General features: G+C 39.5%; 2 protein-coding genes across 2 annotated transcripts; both read left to right on the top strand.

Annotated features, from left to right (window-relative positions):
• The first annotated feature begins 1,217 nt into the window (after positions 1-1,217).
• On the top strand, positions 1,218-3,630 carry LOC140284901 (uncharacterized). Its single transcript, XM_072378918.1, has 7 exons — positions 1,218-1,348; positions 1,535-1,679; positions 1,765-1,878; positions 2,463-2,607; positions 2,703-2,851; positions 2,936-3,075; positions 3,166-3,630. The coding sequence occupies exons 1-7, from the start codon at positions 1,249-1,251 to the stop codon at positions 3,315-3,317; spliced, it is 945 nt and encodes a 314-aa protein (XP_072235019.1). The 5' UTR covers positions 1,218-1,248; the 3' UTR covers positions 3,318-3,630.
• Positions 3,631-9,940: 6,310 nt separating this feature from the next.
• On the top strand, positions 9,941-18,661 carry LOC140284648 (uncharacterized). Its single transcript, XM_072378568.1, has 16 exons — positions 9,941-10,277; positions 10,942-10,985; positions 11,385-11,449; positions 11,539-11,672; positions 11,917-11,977; positions 12,067-12,265; positions 12,378-12,464; positions 13,210-13,392; positions 13,869-14,587; positions 15,206-15,718; positions 16,065-16,653; positions 16,736-16,806; positions 17,312-17,452; positions 17,783-17,943; positions 18,078-18,168; positions 18,349-18,661. The coding sequence occupies exons 1-16, from the start codon at positions 10,254-10,256 to the stop codon at positions 18,429-18,431; spliced, it is 3,165 nt and encodes a 1,054-aa protein (XP_072234669.1). The 5' UTR covers positions 9,941-10,253; the 3' UTR covers positions 18,432-18,661.
• The last annotated feature ends 266 nt before the right edge of the window (positions 18,662-18,927 follow it).

Here is an 18,927-nt window from a genome sequence, read left to right as displayed (position 1 = left end):
TCTCAAAAGTATAAAAAAATATTTGCCAAAAGACCTGTTGGAATAGATTACCTGAAAAAGACGGTTGTCAAATATATTTGCAGTCATTTCAACAAGGAATTCATGAGAAAACATTCCAAGTTTCAAGCTGGATGTCTCTGCAATCTTTGTGGTATGCTTATAGCCAACAACTGAAAACTAAACTCATAGAAACATCATCACTTCTAACAACACCACTGTTCTGAGAAATCTCATGTGTAAATTCATTTTACCACTTAAATGAACCTTTTTTGTTCAATCTAACACAAGGTAAATACATGCAATCCCAGCCGTTCGGAGCAGGACGTGATGGAGAACAAACGAACACGTGAGAGATGGAGAACTGAGTCAAACAAACTGGACAAGAACAAGAAAAAAAAAGGGATATAAAACGACTTTTGTTAGGTTCATAACGATCTGAAAAACACTAAAGGAACGACAAAGACCTGAAATGACATGAAACGTCAAATCAGTGAAACTTTGTGTCTCGCTTTGATCGTAGGAAGGGCGTGGGGCAGGGATCATTTGTATTATAACATAAACTTACTGCTCCCATGTTTTAACATCTTTTATAACAATAGTTCACCCTTTCACCCAGTACAGAACACACAATTGGCTCTTTTCATTTATCTATATAAGGACATTGATAAATTTGACAACATTTCATAACTGCGGAGGAGGTAAAAGCTGAGACAATTTATTGGCCAATCCCAACAGAGCAAACTCATGTCTCACCTGCGGAGGCAGGGCCAAAGAGCTATCATGAATGGGTGATAAAAAACAGTGTTACCAAAGAGAATACAGGGGCAAAGTCTTCCTATTCTGTATATCTATATAATTATGTGATTGAGTTATACAGCAGTCAACTGAGGTGACTGTTTTTTTTTTTCTCTCGCTTCCCTCAATTTAGCTTCTTAGCTGAAAACAATAGTAGGATGTGTCTTAACTGTGGTGATGTAAATGTAAAACATGTACACGTGCTCGTGGCTCATAAAAGCTGTTGCACAACGAGTCATTTTAAATAAATTACACCCTTCGTCGACAGCGGTCTTTCAGTTTTCGGCTGTCTTCCAAGACCAAACGGTATGTCAGCGCCTCTTTGTTCACGCTGTTTTCGGTTCAGTTTGGGCTTGACTTGCTATTTACGCTACCGCTGACTGTTTCCTCCCAACATCATACTGTGTGGTGAGTTTTTTTTTTTTAACTCTTCTGCTTTTAGATTCATCCACAATGGCAGGACACAACATTGGCCTCCTGATTGCTATGGTGCTGTCACTCGTCGTCTTCATCATCACTATGGTATTCTCTGCTCTGGCTGCACCCGGAATATGTAAGTTTGACTTCTAAAATGACGAATAACGAATGATTTAATATCTAAGTATAGGTATTGTTTTACAAAATAAGAATCAGGCTTTTCATGAGAAAAATAGCAGGCATGATGTTGCATCCTTTGAACTTTTACAGAATCTTCAATAAATCTCTCATGTGCTCTAATTTATGAATTTGTGCCCCACAGACCCATTTTTGTACAGCACCGGCAACACTTCAGATGATTTTGTGACCCAGATCACACCATCAGGATGGACCTTCGCCATCTGGTCCATCATTTATGTCTTTCTGGCGTTAGTGGTGGTGTACTTTCTCTCCGGCATCTGTAGAAAGTAAGAAGCAGTCTAATTAGAAATTAAATAAGAAGTGTCTTAGCTTGTATTTGGTTTGTTGAGCTGATTTGTGGTCTGTCCACAGGAATGCTTATGGTTACTTCTACTGCAGCCCTGCTATTCTGCCACTTGGATTTTTTGGCTCTTGGTGCTTGAATCTGGCCCTCAATGTTGGATGGTTGTTCCTGTGGGACAGAAGGTGAGATGGGAATCTTTCTTTATGTCAACACCATCTTCAACTGCAGTCAGTTTGCATTTTATTTGGATTAAAATTTTGCAGAAACCAGCGTAAAAAGTAGGTGTATTGTATAATTTCTGCAATGTGAAGGATGCTGGTTCTCTCATGTCAATTTTTGTTGCTACTTTTCTCATCACATGACAGCACATTTCGCCAGACTGATTATTGATCATATGTGTAAAGTGATAACATGATGACGATTATATGTAACTGTTAGTTGTCAACCCTGGTTACCTTATAGCATGTTTCAGACATACAGCTAGCTCAGTATGGATCTGTGTCCTTTTTAAAGTTGTTATTTAAAGAGGAATCTTCAGTTTAAAGGCTTTATTGAAAATCCTTTTTGGGGAGCTTTCCTCATTAGAACAGTGAGTTTACATATTAACAGCGGCGCATGCTGCATGGACTCCTGTGTGACTTAGGGCTCAGTGTGGCGATAAAAAGCTGATCTTGCAGCAAGCGTGAGGAGAGAAAACACACGAGAAACATGTAGTTGTATGGCTGTTCACAAATGCACTTTGCTCTGTTTATCTTTCCCATCAAAGGTCCATGGTTGCTGCACTCGTTTTCCTCATCCTAATTACTTTGACTAACTACGCCATGATATTCTTCTCCTGCTATGGTCTAAAGAACTATGGCGCTTGGCTAAACAAATACCATAAAGTAGACCTGTGGCTGCACCGTGTGTTGGTGAGTAAGGCAGTTGAAAAGGTTTTGTGTCAAATCTCTTCTGTAGCGAAAGATATATCTCTGCATCTAAATGTTCTTTGTTATCTGCATTGCAGATTCAGAACGGAATTGCCATTTATGCAACCTGGACAACAATTGCATCCCACGTTAACCTGGCCATTGTGCTTGATTATAATGCCAACATGACCAGCACAGACGCTGGCACCGTCTCTCTTTCTATTTTAACTGTCGTGTTGCTTGTGTGGTAAGAGCAAGAGAGAGAAACGGAATATTAAGTAAAATATCAAAGTGAAGAAACGTGTGAAGAAACGTGTTTCCTCTCTCACAGGTTTCTCCTGGAGAACTCCATCCTCGACAAACACGTGAGGTTCATTCTCAGCATCTACCCTTTTGTGATTTGGGCGCTGACGGGTGTATACACGAAAAACTACAACACAGCTGCTCCCACTCGCAACAACGTCTTCATTGGTGAGAAAACTGCACCTTCATCAATCTCCGCTTTCCTCACTTTGTCTTCTTACAGCGTGCACACTAACGTCCTTATTCTCTTCTATTCAGCTGTGCTGTTGGCAATAGCCTGCGTTTTGTTTGCCACACGTGTGCTTCTGGTCGTCTGGCGGCAGATCAAAAGGCCGCTTTACAGGGATGTTAACCCCGATGCCATGTCTCCGATGGAAATTGCCGACAAGCAGAAAATGATATTTAAGTGAGAGTGTTGATTTAATATGTTCCTGTTAAGCCTTTCAGTATCGATGCAGTTACTGTGGCTCCTGTTTATTATGCAGACACTGCTGGCACATGCTGGCAAATCAAAAAGAAATGAAGTTATTTGATAATGAAATCATTTTTAAATTCACATACTTACCTGACAACATTTATTCAACACCACTGTCAATATGAGTGAGCAGATCTTATTTAAGATGTATTTTTCTAAATGTAAATACGAGATGTAGTGTTATATCGTTGTCATCCATTCTGATTTTGTTTTCTATGCTGTTTGAAATAAATAATAATTTGACTCAGTTTTATGTTTTTTGGAATACTTTAACAGATTATAGCTATACACTGAAATAGTACAGAAAGCATAAAAAAACCCATATCTATCTATCAGGATAAATTACGGTGAGAACTACAAAAGGTGTTATATTTCTATAAAAGAAACAGACTGATAAGGGATATCTGATGCATGTGCATTATACTACAGACGTGAGCTTTACAATGTTCTTGAGTGCAGAATAGCTGAAGTATACAGCAGAATAATATAGAACAGGTGTTTTTTTTAGTGAGAATGGCTGATAGGATGGATCACTCTACAACATGCAGGTTGCAATAAAATCAGGCTACATTGTGTTGCCTATTGATAGATATATTCATGTATATCAATTTATAAGCATAGCTGTTTTTGCACTACAATGTAACATTCTTGCCCCATCCTTAGCCTTGCAATGACGACTTTGAACTCTCCTCCTCATCTGTTAAGTATTAAACCTATATGGGTATCTACCTCAGGGGTCATTAGCAACAACCCAATAAATATATAAGGTGACAAATTAGTCTAAAAAAACACAGACATAAAATGTGCCACCATAACAGTTTCATGGCAAAATTGACTTGATTCTACATGAACTCTGCTGAAGAGAATATGTGGTGATATTTAGTGTTTACACGATAATCTGCTTATTTGGGCTTAAATCTGGTTACTGAGAATGCCAGGGGCATTTCATTCATATCATTCTCATACCCATCGCGTGTCACTGATGTCTCTCAAGGACGTCTCTAGAATCTGTCATCCTCCGTCGCCTCAGTTTCCTTCTCCACTCTGTGTAATTACAGAAGTGGCTCGAGGTGTGCCACAGCTGGGTCCCGCCTGCTTGACATCTCCAATAATAGCCAGCCATAAAGGATAGGCATAGGCTCTTAGACTGTGAGATTGCCAAGAATGTGATAACACAGGTAAAACTGCATTTTATTAGGTTGTCATAGATTAAACAGAAGCTAAAGCTATAAACAAGAAGAGATATAAAAGATCTGCGGTAGGAATGATGGAATTCTGACAAAACTCAAAATTGCACAGGTTGGGAAATAAATCAATATTCATTATGGAGAAACATTGTGGACAATTTGAGACATATAATGAGGATGAAACTGCAAAATCTATGTCATCACAAGTTGTGGACATCTGTGAGGTCACAGAAGAGAAACATTCTAAAGTAATGTAGAAGCAATGAGAGAAGTATTTGATTTTAGTGAATTGAAAAAAATGTTGCATATAAAGTAATGAACTATCTAAGTTTCTGAGAAGAACTGGACTGTTAAAGAATATAGAATCTGAATATGACGTTAGTTTCTCTTTTCCTTATTGCTTGACTGTAAGCCAGTTGTAGCCTATAGGCCATTGTAGGAACAGCGAATGGCCCTGCTATAGTGATTGCAATAATCATAATTCAGAGTATGGAGTGCCACCGCTGTATGAAGTCCAGAAGAGGAAGACTGACCAGATCGTAGACTGGCCAATAAGTGATTTGTTTGTGAGCTATTCTTGCTGAAAGTACTCTCATTTCAGAGAAAGAGAAACATTCATATGATAAAAGAACAACACAGAACAGCTTTGTTTTGACTTGGAATGATTCTTCCCTTTATAAGAACAAGAAAACCTAACGTACACGAGCATGATGCCTTAACAAAATATAACACAGCTACTAGGCAAAATGTAATGTTTGTCCTTTAATTGGTCACCCAGCTCTCAAACTGACTGATGATGGTGACTCTAAGTGTGCAAGTACAGTTCTCCTGCATAGAACCAGCGAGTCTTACATAGCAGGTGCTTCATGGTTAAGACAAAGCAGAGAACTCGTGAAAAATTTAATTTGGGGAGTAAGTGTGGCGGCGTTGCCAAGTCTATGAGTGATGTAAGGCGTTCAAAACGTGATATGATGTTCATACCACTGGCACCATTATGTTCATTCACTTTGTGATTATTCCACATTCCTTAAAGATACACAAAAACCCAACACAGTATAGATAATCAGCTGGTGATTTTGGTGTTGTTTTTAGTTATTCATTGTAAGAAACATTATGTTAATAAACAGGATATTTAAAATATGAGTATTTTCTAATGTTTGTTTCTAATGAAATGTTTAGAGAGAAAGGTAAATGTTTTATGGTCGTCAGGGCTGGTGTAAAAATGTATATACGAGATAAGAGAGGCACGTGGTGCTTAGATAGATCATAAACGCCCTCTTACCTAAAAGCTGTCCTATAAAGCAGGTAGTACCCTGTCCTGTTGACAGATACTCTTCCTCCTCACGTTGCTGATTCAACTCACATAAGAACAACAAAAAGAGGTATGCTGTGATTGATCTTATTGGTTCTTGATAGTGTGAACCCTGTCTCTGGTATAGTGCCAGCTTTTTAATGACATGGATAAACTGAAGGGGGAGTAGTAACACGTGAGTTACACAAGTGTTTTTTTTCTTGCATGTGATTAATCTTTTTTTCTTTAAGAATGAACGGTTCAAATACAGTCCATCAATATTTTAGTTAGAGATAAAATGCCTTTCTGAAGGACACCTCGACATATTTTCTCGATCAAAACACAAATCATCCTAAAGGCACCAAAGATTTAATCATCAAATATGGAACTGTACTGTGTGACAAATTCAGCTTTTCCTCTTTCGTCATCAAATTTCTCTCTGTCGTTAAGGAAGCTCTGATTTATTTCCTCAGACCATTTTTCTAATATTTTTCATTGATTTCAGGAGACTACAATGGCAAAACACAACTATGGGCGTCTTGCCGCTGTGATTGTGTCTGTTGTTGGCTTCGGAATAAGCCTGGTGTTCAACGGGTTGGCTGTAGTTGGAATTGGCAAGTCAGATCTTTTAGTTAAATTCAAAGGATGTAAAGTAAACACTTTAGGAAAATGCATACATAACAACTATTAACATAACAAATATTAGTCTTACAGTCTTGACTCAATGTTTACATTTCTCTTTCCATAGGTCCCTATCAAACAACTACAGCCAATGTGTCTGCTGTGTTTGACACAGAGATCACGCCAGCAGGATGGACCTTTAACATCTGGGCTTTCATCTACATCCGGCTGTCTGCAATGATTGTCTATATTGTGACGTGTCTTTTCAGAAAGTTAGGGCCTATCTAGTCTCGTTCAACACTAAATACATATGTTCAATATATAGTTTTTACACTTGTTTTAGCACGAGATTCTGTGCATTTTTCCATGACTGTGCTATCCACAAGCTTTTAGGCCATTTAAACACTGTTCTACAGACTGACAGATAACCTCTTTTTCTTGTAGAAATGAATATGGATATGTCTACTGTAGCCCTGCAGTATTGCCATATGGATTCTTCATTAGCTGGTGTTTGAATATGTGTTTCAATATTGGCTGGCTTCTTGTATGGGACAGAGGGTGAGCATTTCAAGTGCCTTTATATAGTTTTTATGAGAGTTTTCATATTCAATCTAAATTAAGTGAGCACTGCTACAAGATAATGGTGTTTTACAGCACACTCACATCAAAAGATGCAACACAAGCAGTATAATTTTGTGATTTCTACTGTTTTCTTTTTCTGCAAGAATGATGATTCCTTCACTGGTTTTGCTCATTCTGGTCATCTGCACAAACTACTCAATGATAGGCTTCATCTGCCATGGACTTCATACTTACGGACCTTGGCTTAAGAAATACCACAGAGCAGACCTGTGGGTCACTCGCATGTTGGTTAGTGTGTATAATTTTGTTTAAGTGTGCAGGATTCATTGAAAAAAAGTGTCTCTCTAACCCTTTAAATCTACATTTGCAGGTTCAGAATAGTGTGATTATGTACGCCACATGGACAACCATAGCAACGCTCATAAACCTGACCATTGTGCTGACTTATGATGTTAAGATGGCGCCGGCAGATGCTGCCACCCTTTCATACTCTCTTTTGACTGTGGTGTTGGTTGTGTGGTGAGTGCACTGAATTTTAAAATCGCTCCTTCTGAAATGTTGGGGAGTCGTCAGGGATATTCACTGGTAATCCGTTCACAGGTTTGTTTTGGAGAACACTGTCCTTGACAAGCACATGCGGTACGTTTGCATCACCTATCCGGTCGTGATCTTGGCACTGTCTGGAAACCTAGACAAAAATTATGATGCCAACTCACCCAGTCGCAATGGCATCTTCATTGGTAAGGCACAGAGAACTTCACATCAACTGTATATGTTGTGATAAATATGTAAAATAGAATAACTCAAAATTGCACAAACTAACCAGAAGCAATGATCCCACCTAATAACCACCGACGTTTTGAGGTATTCATGGGTCCATCTGAGTTGTACGCATCACTAATCTCTCTGACCATAAAAATCTGTGGAAAAGTTGTGCTAATAGATTTTACTCTCATAGCTGTGCTGCTGGCTTTAGCCTGTGTGCTGTTTTTCATCCGGATGATTCTGGTGGTGTGGAGAAACATTAAACAGCCTCTCTATGAAGACCCCAGTCCGGATACCATGGAGGTGATGGTGCTTGCTGAGAAGCAGAAAAAGATGTTTCGCTAAGCATTTTAGTATTAAAACATGCCTGCAAAGGTCTGTCATAGGAAATCATGATGTCTAACCCAACTGCCACTGTTTTCCATTAATTTGTAGTTATGAAAGCAAATGCTTTCATCTAACTTTTAGCACATTATAATGACCTCTTGCATATTTCAGAGATAGTATTTCTCAACCTTGACTTACTGTTCTATCAGCCTTTTATGACTGTTTTCTGGCATTCTGACTGAACTCTGACGTGACTGAAACATCAGTGGAAAGAGTGAAAGCATGACAACCAACCCCTTTATGACAGTGTGTTTAAAGTTTCCCAAGAGTTTCTTGTTGTAATGTACGAAACGTCAACTTAAAATCCAAAGCCAATCCAATCCATTGGTAGTTATCCTGGTAGTTAACATAATATGTACATAATCTTTTAAAGGTTTAACATTGCAGTCTCATTTGGTCACGGTAGAATGTATGTTGCTATAAATGTAACAGATGTTATTGGATTTTTATGGCTGAAGATTTTGTATTTTGTTGCTGATTTTTATTTCAATTGCCATTAATTATAGGAATATTTTGTCACTTCACAGTTTTTGTCCCTTTTCTTGGTGGGTATCCTCTAATGAATACAGGATTGACTTTATCAAGATATAATTTGCAGACCATATCTTCATTTGCCTACATTTCCATGACAGAAAAAGTAAGGTGTGGTAGTGGTGGGGTGGGGGACAAGGTCGCCAGTTGATCACAGGGCCACACAGAGATAAATGAGACACACAACCATGCAGCTCACACTCACTCCGAGGTTCGATTTAGAGTCACCAATTAACCTAACATGCATGTTTTTTGGGTGGTGGGAGGAAGCCGGAGTACCTGGAGAGAACCCGCGCATGCATGGGGAGAACATGCAAACTTCACACAGACAGGCCCCAATGGGATTCGACCCAGGAACCCTCTTTCTGTGAGGTGACAGTGCTAACCACCACATGCTAAATACATAATGTACATAAATATGTAGTGATTTACACAAATATTCAAAAAGACCACACTGCATTATTCGTGCAAGGATTTTCTACACACACAAAAAAATTTGACCTTTGCGTATAATTGATAAGTAAGTTGTAAACATACCCTAGTGGCAAAGAGCAATTAAGCACTCAGGCACATGAACCAACACCGAGATCTGCAGGTGCAGTCTCCAGAGAGCAGTTATGGGGTTGATACCATGCTCAAGTTGCCTGACATCAGAGAGGATTGTGGACAGTTCACTTTGAGTTTCAAAGATACTAGTCAACAGTTGTTGTGGAAAGTTTTTCCACAATCTGCACCCAGCAATTTCAGCAAAAAAAAAAAAAAAAAAAAACAGCAAAAAAAAGAGGCATAGTTTCCAACTGACATATACAGTACAACGAGGAGCTAATCACACATTTTGCACGTTTTTTTCTAATAATTTGGTAGAAGAGATAAAAAAAAAGGAATCCTTTATTTTTTTTTTTAGTATGTCATCTGAAGCTGTAGATGGCAGCAAGTCAAATTCAAACTCCATATGTTGGACAATGAAATGTAGAAGAAGAACATTGTGTCTCAATTTATCTTTATATAGCCCCGTACATAATCTTTCAGGTAGCTAATCCATAACAAGTCAGACTTTCCCTGAAAGCAACAAACTCATAAAACTAACTTTTCCCTTTCAAAAATTTCAAGATGATTTTATAGAAGAAGCAAAATGTGCATCTACGTCTATGATATTCGACACATTGCTGCCTGTGAGACTGTACGCGGGGAAACAATCTCTGCCTCTGCTTAGTGCGCGGGTTATTTACAAATCGTCAGCAGCGCCATTGTTTTGCTAACGCTAACGCTAACGTTGGTTACAAGTATAATGTAATAGCATGTCGACCAGCTTTCACACTGCTTTCCAGTTCTTCCTCGTTTAATTGCGACAGAGCGGATTAAAACAAATGCAACCTGGGGGCTGAGTAAATACACAGTTGTCAAAAACGAAATGATAGCCGACGTTAGCGGTTAGCGGTTAACTGCTGTGTTGCTTTTGGAACAGTCTAGTAATTTACCGTTGAAAACGGACAACCGACAAACCCAAATGGAGACAAAGTACCCTACTTTGGTGAGTTATAGTAATCGTTTGGTCGTTTCTTCCTTTGTCCAGCGGTATAAGGAGAGCTGAGCTAGCGTAAACACAACGCTGTTTCTAATTCATGAACCCTGTATCGTTGCTCTTCATTGTGTTTGGATTTCCGCACGAATACTGCTATTAACCATAGTCCTGTTATGTCAAGGTACATGATAGACCTATAGACAATAGACATATATGTAAACCACTGAAAACTCACAAAATAATGTTTTGTGAACATTGTATGATTTGCCGTCCCTAATCATGCTCATGTTTACATTTGGATGTCAGCCATCGCACACTCATTTATAATCACAGTAATTATGGCTGTTTACAACAGCCGCAACCATAAACGCTACACCTGTTATTGTCAAGGTTTTTAAGAAAAATCATTTTTATGTTAATTAAGGTTCATGGTCATGTTGAAGGCTGCAGTTTGTGATGTTTCTAACAGGTGTTGCTTAATCCTTTTCTTTTTTTGTGCACCCCATGAAGAGGCTGCATTAGATGACACACTGCATTCATTTTCATAATAATTTATACCTGAATGAGTTGGACATTTACGTTGATTTGATGATCTGGTGGATGATTTAGTTCCTAATGGAGAGATGGCCAAATTTTAGTAGCTGCAGTTAAAAATCTTGTTGTCTGTTCACAGAGGCGACCCAAAAGGAAACTCTGCTACGTAACAGACAAGGAAAGGTATGCTTAGACATGTTTTTACCATAATTTCTGAAAGTAAATCGTGAAATTGATCATTTTATTTGCTGTGTGACTAAGCATTGTTTAATGTCAGATAGTAGGGATCTCATATGGGCTCTATGCTAACAATAACATCTTGATTGATTACTTAGAACATAGGAAACGGTTTTATTTTTGTGCCTTGCTGAGATTTTCCCACAATCTTTTCCATAATCTATCAAACTATAACCGTCTCTCACAAATGGTTTATATCTGATGGATATATCTCTATATGTCTCCAACATTTAATTTTTGAGATAAAAAAGAAGCCTTTGTTACTGCAGAGTTCTTGTTAGGAGATATTTCATCATTCATGTTAGGATTGCAGCCAATTTTTTCAATCTTAACTTTGTCTTTCAGTCCATCGAAGCAGTGGGGAGGTGTGCTAACCCTACAAGATGTTGACAAAATGTTTGATGACATCGGTGAGGGAGATTAGTTCGCTCTAATTTTGTGCGTTTAGTTTGACATTTTCATCACGCCAACCTTCACTCTTATTTATTCATCTTTTCAGACTCATGCACACCTCTACATCCGCCATCTCCCCTGCTCCAGAGTTCTGATACGGAGACGAATCCGAGTGAGACACCAGTCTCTGCAGGCCCACAGGAGAAATGTGTGACAGAAAAACCTTCAGGGCACCAAATGGTATTACAGTCAGTTCAGTACAAGGACCTCTCCTGATGTTGCATAAATAGAGTAAAAAAAAAAAAGTATCCTGCACTCCTGGGTTGTAAATATACTTTGTCTTCTGCAGCATGGTTAGAAAACATCTATGTTATAATCACAAGCTTGTACAGCTATTACACCTCAGTTTCTGGGTTTGTTGAATTAGACTAAATTAAATCCAGTTTGGTGTGTTGAGTCATTGAATGTATGTTTTTCTCTTTAGGGTCCGAAAGGAGATGTCCCAGATCCTGCAGCGGGATCACCAAGTCCTAAACTGGACATTGGTAAGACATTCATACTTGCATTTTACCGAAAAATGTTATGTGTAAAAATGGTTCTACCTTTTAAAGAGCAGTTATTTTCCCCGTTGCAGATTTGGAAATCCCATTCAAAGCGCACGGGCCAGTAAAGACTTCCAGCCCTATTGAACAGAATATAGGCGTAAAAGAGCAGGACAATGAAAAAGACGTATCTCCAATTCTCTTCAATTGTGAAGACCAAGCAGCAGAGGAACCTAACAAAGACCCTTCTCCCACCCAGGAGCCCCACCGTAATGGACTAAGCACAGAGGAGTAGGAACATTTATTTGATTTTATCCTTGTTGTTGGAAACAAGATGATTGAAATTAATTCTGCTCTTGCATTTGTGTTTTTTGAGTGTTTAAAACATTCCTGTTATACCCAGGAGTGCTGATGCTGATCTGGAGTCTCCTCCAAGCAGGATTACTCTTACCAAGATGTCTTGTCACAAAGTGAAGGCGAAGACATCATGGTAAGATTTCTATTTGATCTTTTCCTCAGTACTCAAGAATGTGCTTGTTTTTAAGAGCAGTTAATGTCATACTGCAACCAGGTGGAACAGTTGCACACCCCTAATGTGTATATGTGTGCGTGTTTTAAACTCCTATGTGGCACAAGAGCCTTACAGCCCAGGAAAAACAAAAACAACCTAAGAAATCTCCAGCATCTCCTATGAATGGCAAAAGAATCACTTCAGATTCTGAAGTTATATGTTTTTAATGTACTGGTGTAATTGGCTTTGTGCTCTCATTTCAGTTTCAGCCTCCTAATGATACTGAACACCCACACCATTAGCAATATTTAGGTGTAAGAAGTAGTGATGATATTATGGGTAATATCTTCTTCTAATGATATTATTACACATTATTGCAGTAAACATTTTTGGGAGCTCTCCACTTTGCTCTTAACATAACTGTGACACCACTCGTGTTGTGATGGAGCATCAGTTACACCATGAACATGATCCACTTTGCTCTTAACATAACACTTTGGGAGTAAAAGTATACAGTAACTACCGTAAACTTGACTAATGCCATGAGGTGTTATAACATCAACAGGTTTGAATAGGACAAACTCTATACTACATTCTTATACCTTTATAACAGAATTTGCAATGGATATACATAAAAACTTAACATTAAAGCATGTCCTATCAATGATAATTCAGCCTCAGCATATGTAGGTATCATTTATATTTTCTTCTTTATGTTTAATAGTAGGCAAGAAAATACGCAGATGCCCGTTTCAGCAGTGAGACAGGAGCCTGAACTCGCAGCTCCTGGGAAGAACTCTGAAAGCGTTCACACAAGGCCACCTGCGGAGATGTCTTTACGAGTGGGAAAAGATATGGCCGCTTTTCTGGAGAAGCTCAAACTGGCTGGAAAGTCGAGACCTACATGGTGAGTTAAAGGGGAACTCCGGGATTTTAAACGTAGACCTTATTTCTGGCATGAAATAGTAGCCACATAACAGTAGCTATGTGCTAACAGAGCAATAGTACGCATTCGTTCATTCATTTGCCTTCAAGTATTGGTAAAATAAAGACAGATAATGCCTTATTTAGAGGTTGCATCGTCTTTGCCCCGTTCATTCCGTTATATGGATCGCGAGTTATCTAAATAGCTTCCGAAGGACGCCGACTTTCGCCAAACTGTTCTCGGTGAGTAGATAAATGTATTTCATGCCAGAAATAAGGTCTAGGTTTAAAAATACTGGAGATCCGCTTTAAAATTAAAGCACATCATAGATATTTTGTTTCTGTGTGACCAGGTCTGAGTCACCACAACTGAAACATGTTTTAAATATTACCATCAGTATTAACTATAGTTTGTTTTTCATGAAACAAAGAGTAATCTATTTGTTTCGTGTTTTTAAGTTCTAAGAAGTCACCGGTTAAAGCACCCCCTCCTCCTGCCCCGCCTGAGCCAGAGGACGATTTTCTGATTCTGGAAGATGATGCTCCTCTTTGGTTTTCCATCCCAAGTAAGAGCGCCACAAGTAAGCGACGAGGACTGAGCAAGACTTCCAGCACCGACAAAGAGAGCTCAGCTGACAAGGGGACCAATAACAGTCCATTAGAGAGTCAACAAGAACTGCAGGAACTGGAAAAGGCCAACAGTAAAGAAGAAAGTCAGGCTATTAAGCGGAAAACTAAGAAGAAAGTGAGGAACTCGGAGATGACTGGGTCTGAAAATGATAAGCATGATTTGCCTACTTCCCAGGATCTTCCTGAGAGTGACTTGACGGAACAGCAGAAACCAAAGAAGAAGAAACGACAGCTGAAGAAGTTTTCATCAAAAGAGAGAGACAACACAGAGGATCAACCAAAAGACCTACCTGGTGTGGAAAAAGAAAAAACGTCCCTGGAAACAAAAACAGAAGCACACAAATCCTTTGAGAGGAAGAACTCAAAAGATTGTAAAGAAAATACCAACAAAAGCAGGGTTAACACATTAAAAGAGGCCAGAAAACGACAGCAGAGATCGCATGATGTAAAGGAGATGGAACATGTAGATGTTGGTGTTGTCGAGAAACAAAGTCAGGAGCAGAGCAGTAAAGATCCTACAGATGCTGAATTCCAGGGTTCTTTTTCAGGTAAGATTGTTATCCCTTTCTGTTAACCACCATCACAAGTTATTTCATCTCAAAGTGGCTAAATGTCTTCAGCATACAGTATATTATGATTTCACTGCCAGCTGACACTGAAATGAATTCTTACAGCCACTCTGTGCAAGAGCTAAACAAACACAAAAGACATAAACTCACACCAGTTTTTGCTTCTGCGATCCCAAACTGTTGGCTGGAAACATCAGTATTTGTGAATACAATAGTTGTAAAGCTGAAAACTTAAAATATCTCAAAACTCTGCAGTGAAGTAAATAGTTTGTTGTGAATATTTGATCAAAAGTAAAGTTGATGAAATCTTACCAGTTCTGGCTGTTTTACTGGATTAATGATCACTTGCTGCCCTCAAAAAGGCTCATTTATATTTGGTTCTAAACCAGGCAACAATACAAACAGTTTGATACATTTGATCATTGGGTGCGCAAACAATGTCTTTGCAGGAAGTAAAGCACTGGATTCATTTACTGTGGGGGGAAAAAAGATAAAGGATTCAAAGGGAATTCTTTTTTCCCAACATCATTTGCCTGGTAATTCACTCATATATTGATCATCATCATCATCATCGTTGTTGTTGTTGTCGTCCCACAGACAGAGAAACCCAAAATTCTTACGCAGATGAAAGGACTAAAGGAAGCAAACAGCCAGCAGTGTGTGTTGGAAGTTCATCCGAAGATGCTGAAGGTCATGGGAAAAGGAAAAGAAAGCATACTGGCCAGTGGTGGCTGAGCAGCCCTCATGGCACAGAGGAAACGGAGAGCCAGCAGGCTATGCTCAAGAGGTCAAAACAGAAAAGTGTAGAGCCCAACACAGCAGTCCTTTTGCCGGTGAAGGCCAAGAATGAAAGAGTTAACAGGAAGATAAATCAGAAACACCCTGTGCAGTTATCCAGCAAGCGTACTAAGAAATCTAAAGAGAAGACGACCAAGCAGACCAAAAAAAGAAAAGCAAAAGGAGACGTTCCAGACAAGATTGAAGCTGCAGATGAAATATTCAGCACAGATGTGGCAGAGCAGGAGCAGCAGGAGATCTGTGATGAAGACCTGGATCAGCAGGAGCCTAGTCCCTTCGTCTTTTCACACAGAGATCACAGTGTCAGCTCTGGTAAGTTCACCGGTGGTGGCACAGACTCGAATCCTTAATGTCTGCAAAAGTACTGCGATTGCAAAATACTGCACTGATACTTCACCGTGACATTCTGTCTGATAGTTAAGTTCAACCAAATGATTAGTTTCCCTTCAAAACAATTGTGAGGTAAATGTTGATAGACTGCAAACTGATTAGTTGGGACAGAAAAAAAGAAAAACTAAACTTCTTGATGAAATGAAAAAATATACTATTAAACCACAAACTCCACAAGCATCAAATATTTCAGTTGGGTATATGTGGCTTGTTCCGCTGTTCAGAGTCACAAACAAGCTGAATTTAACTTAATTTACTTGTGTTACAGGAGGTCAAATATTTCAGAGGGTCTATCACCATGGCTCCAGCGACAAAACAGCAGCACCTGTCTCTCACAGACAACCAAAGGTGGAGCTCAGGGAGGCAGAATCAGCAAAACGAAGGAGAAAGCCACCGGGTAACTGGTGGGCAATTAACAGCATGACTGACGATTCGGAGAGCATCTCCCCACAGCCTCAGCAACCTCATCCCAAGGAGCCCAAACCTCGACAGGAAAGGAAGAAACAGTCGAAACAGAGGGAATCTAACGTGTTAGTCCCATCAAAACCACCAGGAGGAGCTCCAATGCCTCCTCTGAAACCTCTGTCGGCTCCGAAGACTGTCAAACGCTCTTTGGCAACCTTTAAAGACATTTTCACCTCTGTCATAGAGACTCCGATTGTGGTCGGCAACAGAGATGCACATCAGAGTGACGGGTGTAACGTCACCTCGCATCCTGCCGAGGAAGTCTCAGCCACTGACTTTACAACCTGCAGTAGGACTGATAGAGATGTGCTCGGTGGGGATGTTGGGGGATGCAGAGGCACACAGCCCAACCCCAGCACCCCACAACACGGAGGGTGTCAGTCAGACAACACGTAAGGAAAAGTCTCAATCATTCTCACGCCTCTGTTTGGTATTATAAAGTTTGTTCTTACTATTTTGTAATTATTTCGGCAGGTTAAAGGTCCCAATAAGTGGGCCGTCCTCCATGATCGATCTGGAGCAGTACGAAGAAAATGACGACATGAGTACGTTTTTATTGATGTCATTATATTTACTTTCCTCATTTTCTGTGTATGCCTTCGTGTGTGCGCAACAACTCTATTTTCTGGATATTTTTTTTTTAGAAACGTCTGCCAATTGTGCTCCTTGCACAATGTCAGGTTTTTGATATGGGTTTGCAGCTCATGTTTGAGAAAGATACAGAAAAATCACTGGAGACTTTCAATAAGAATAAGTCCTCATTGCATTGATAACTACCAGAGACGGAGAACACCTTAGCTGTGATACTGGGTGAAATAAAACTGTTTTAACTAAGCTGTGTCTCCATTAGGGCTGTCACAATATCAGATGTTCACTTCACGATTGTCATGTTTCAAAGCGTTCATCAGAACAATATCATTGTGCTTTCAGTAGAAAACCTCTATGCAAAACCTGGGAGTTTTGACTCGTGGATGTGTGGCACATATCACCGGGTTATACAGCGGATGTCTTTTTTTTCCGTTAACCTCACTTTTCTCTGTTTTGTTCCAGTTTTGCCATCATCCAGAGTCCAAGCTGTGCTGTCTGTATCGGATCTTTGTGCCCCTCCTCTCAAACCGCTGACCTTGCACCCCAAGGATAAGGCCAACCTCACCGAGTGGTTCCAGAGTCTCTGGTCCACCGATGCTGATGGTAGGGACTTTTTTTTAAGTCACTGAAGAAAGCTTATTTATTTGCAGAACCTTTGATTATGTGAAATTTAGGTTATGAGGTGGCGTAAATAATGTGTGTGGTATGTTGAAGTCGGCCATGTATACAGTAGGCTGTTACCACTATTTAACAGCCAGCTTTTGACTCTCGCAGCAATGTAAGACATCAGTGGTACTTATTAACTAACTCAAAAATCAAAAAATGTCACAAAACATCAATAAATACGTAAATAATACAAAAGCAGATAAATGATTTTCCTTTTGTTTGTGTGTGCACAAAACAAGTTTAATAAAACACAACTCCCTGATGCAGATGGTGCCGCCATCACTCCAGACCAGTTTGACTGGTACTCCTACCAAAACCGAGCCCTCGGCTTCCAGGTGAACCTGAACAGCGGCTCCATCTGTTCTGGAAAGATCCTGCTGGGATCTAACTCGAAGAAGCCTCTCTGGGTGGATCACAGTGCAACAACAGTCGGTTCACTCTTTCTTATCTATGATTATGATGCACTTGTTTTCCACACACGCACATCAAAGGCTTTGAAATACGTCCGACATCCAGTTCAGTCTTCCTCAATTCCTTTCCTTCTTTATTGTCCTTTTTAAAGGTTTTTAATTTATTAACGAGCTTGGTGAGTGTTACCATCGATGGTGGCGTGTCACGCTACAGGCCTGGACAAGCCTTCATGGTAGAGTGTGGTAAGACTTCCCTTTCATTGCTTCCACTGCATTGAGACGTACTCGTGTGTGCTTGCTGGGAAAGGTGTGATCCAATCAGATATGGACATTCTGTGTATACATTTGATGTTGTACAGATCTTCGGTGTATGAGAAACGGTCTTAGTTGCTTTTGACTCTCATTGCTAATTTGTTCTCACAGGAAGAGCCTACAGCATCCAGAATAACAACGCACAGCCGGCCGTCCTGTACTTCACCAGGATTTTAGCAGAAAGTCCAGACTGACATTGGTAAATTTGATATGAAGTCACCCAAACACCTGCACGTGTTGTAAAAGAGACTTGGCATGTATGACTATTATTTGACTCTAAATCGTCTTACTTTAAGTATAGGATATGAGTTGTAATGACAAAATCGGCTGTCATTTTTTTAAACCAAACTTTTTCCAGCCTAAGGCAGAAAACATCCTTGTAAATAAATGAGTTTTCTTTGTCTTTTGTTGTTGCTGACTTTCATTTGGCCATTTCTTCCAAGTAGCAGAAGAGTAGTTATTTCAATATATACACTTAAATTGAAAGCTCTTGGATGTAGTTTTGTTTTTGAAAAAAAATAAATCTTACATTTCTCAGCTTATTAAAACACTCGCCTTTAAAGGCATATAAAGAGTTCAGTGTTTGAGATGCAACTAAACAACAGGATGTTTCATGTCGAATGAAGCTAAACTAGATAAAAATGAACAGGAATGGGATGTTTTTTTGCTATAAACCAATCAGGATTTTCT

The sequence above is a fragment of the Leuresthes tenuis genome, unplaced genomic scaffold, assembly GCF_036924035.1.
Source record: "Leuresthes tenuis unplaced genomic scaffold, fLeuTen1.0.hap1 SCAF_24, whole genome shotgun sequence".
NCBI classification, from domain to species: domain Eukaryota; kingdom Metazoa; phylum Chordata; class Actinopteri; order Atheriniformes; family Atherinopsidae; genus Leuresthes; species Leuresthes tenuis.
The sequence above is the reverse complement of the archived record's forward strand: the minus strand, read 5'-3'. Positions and strand labels throughout refer to the sequence as shown.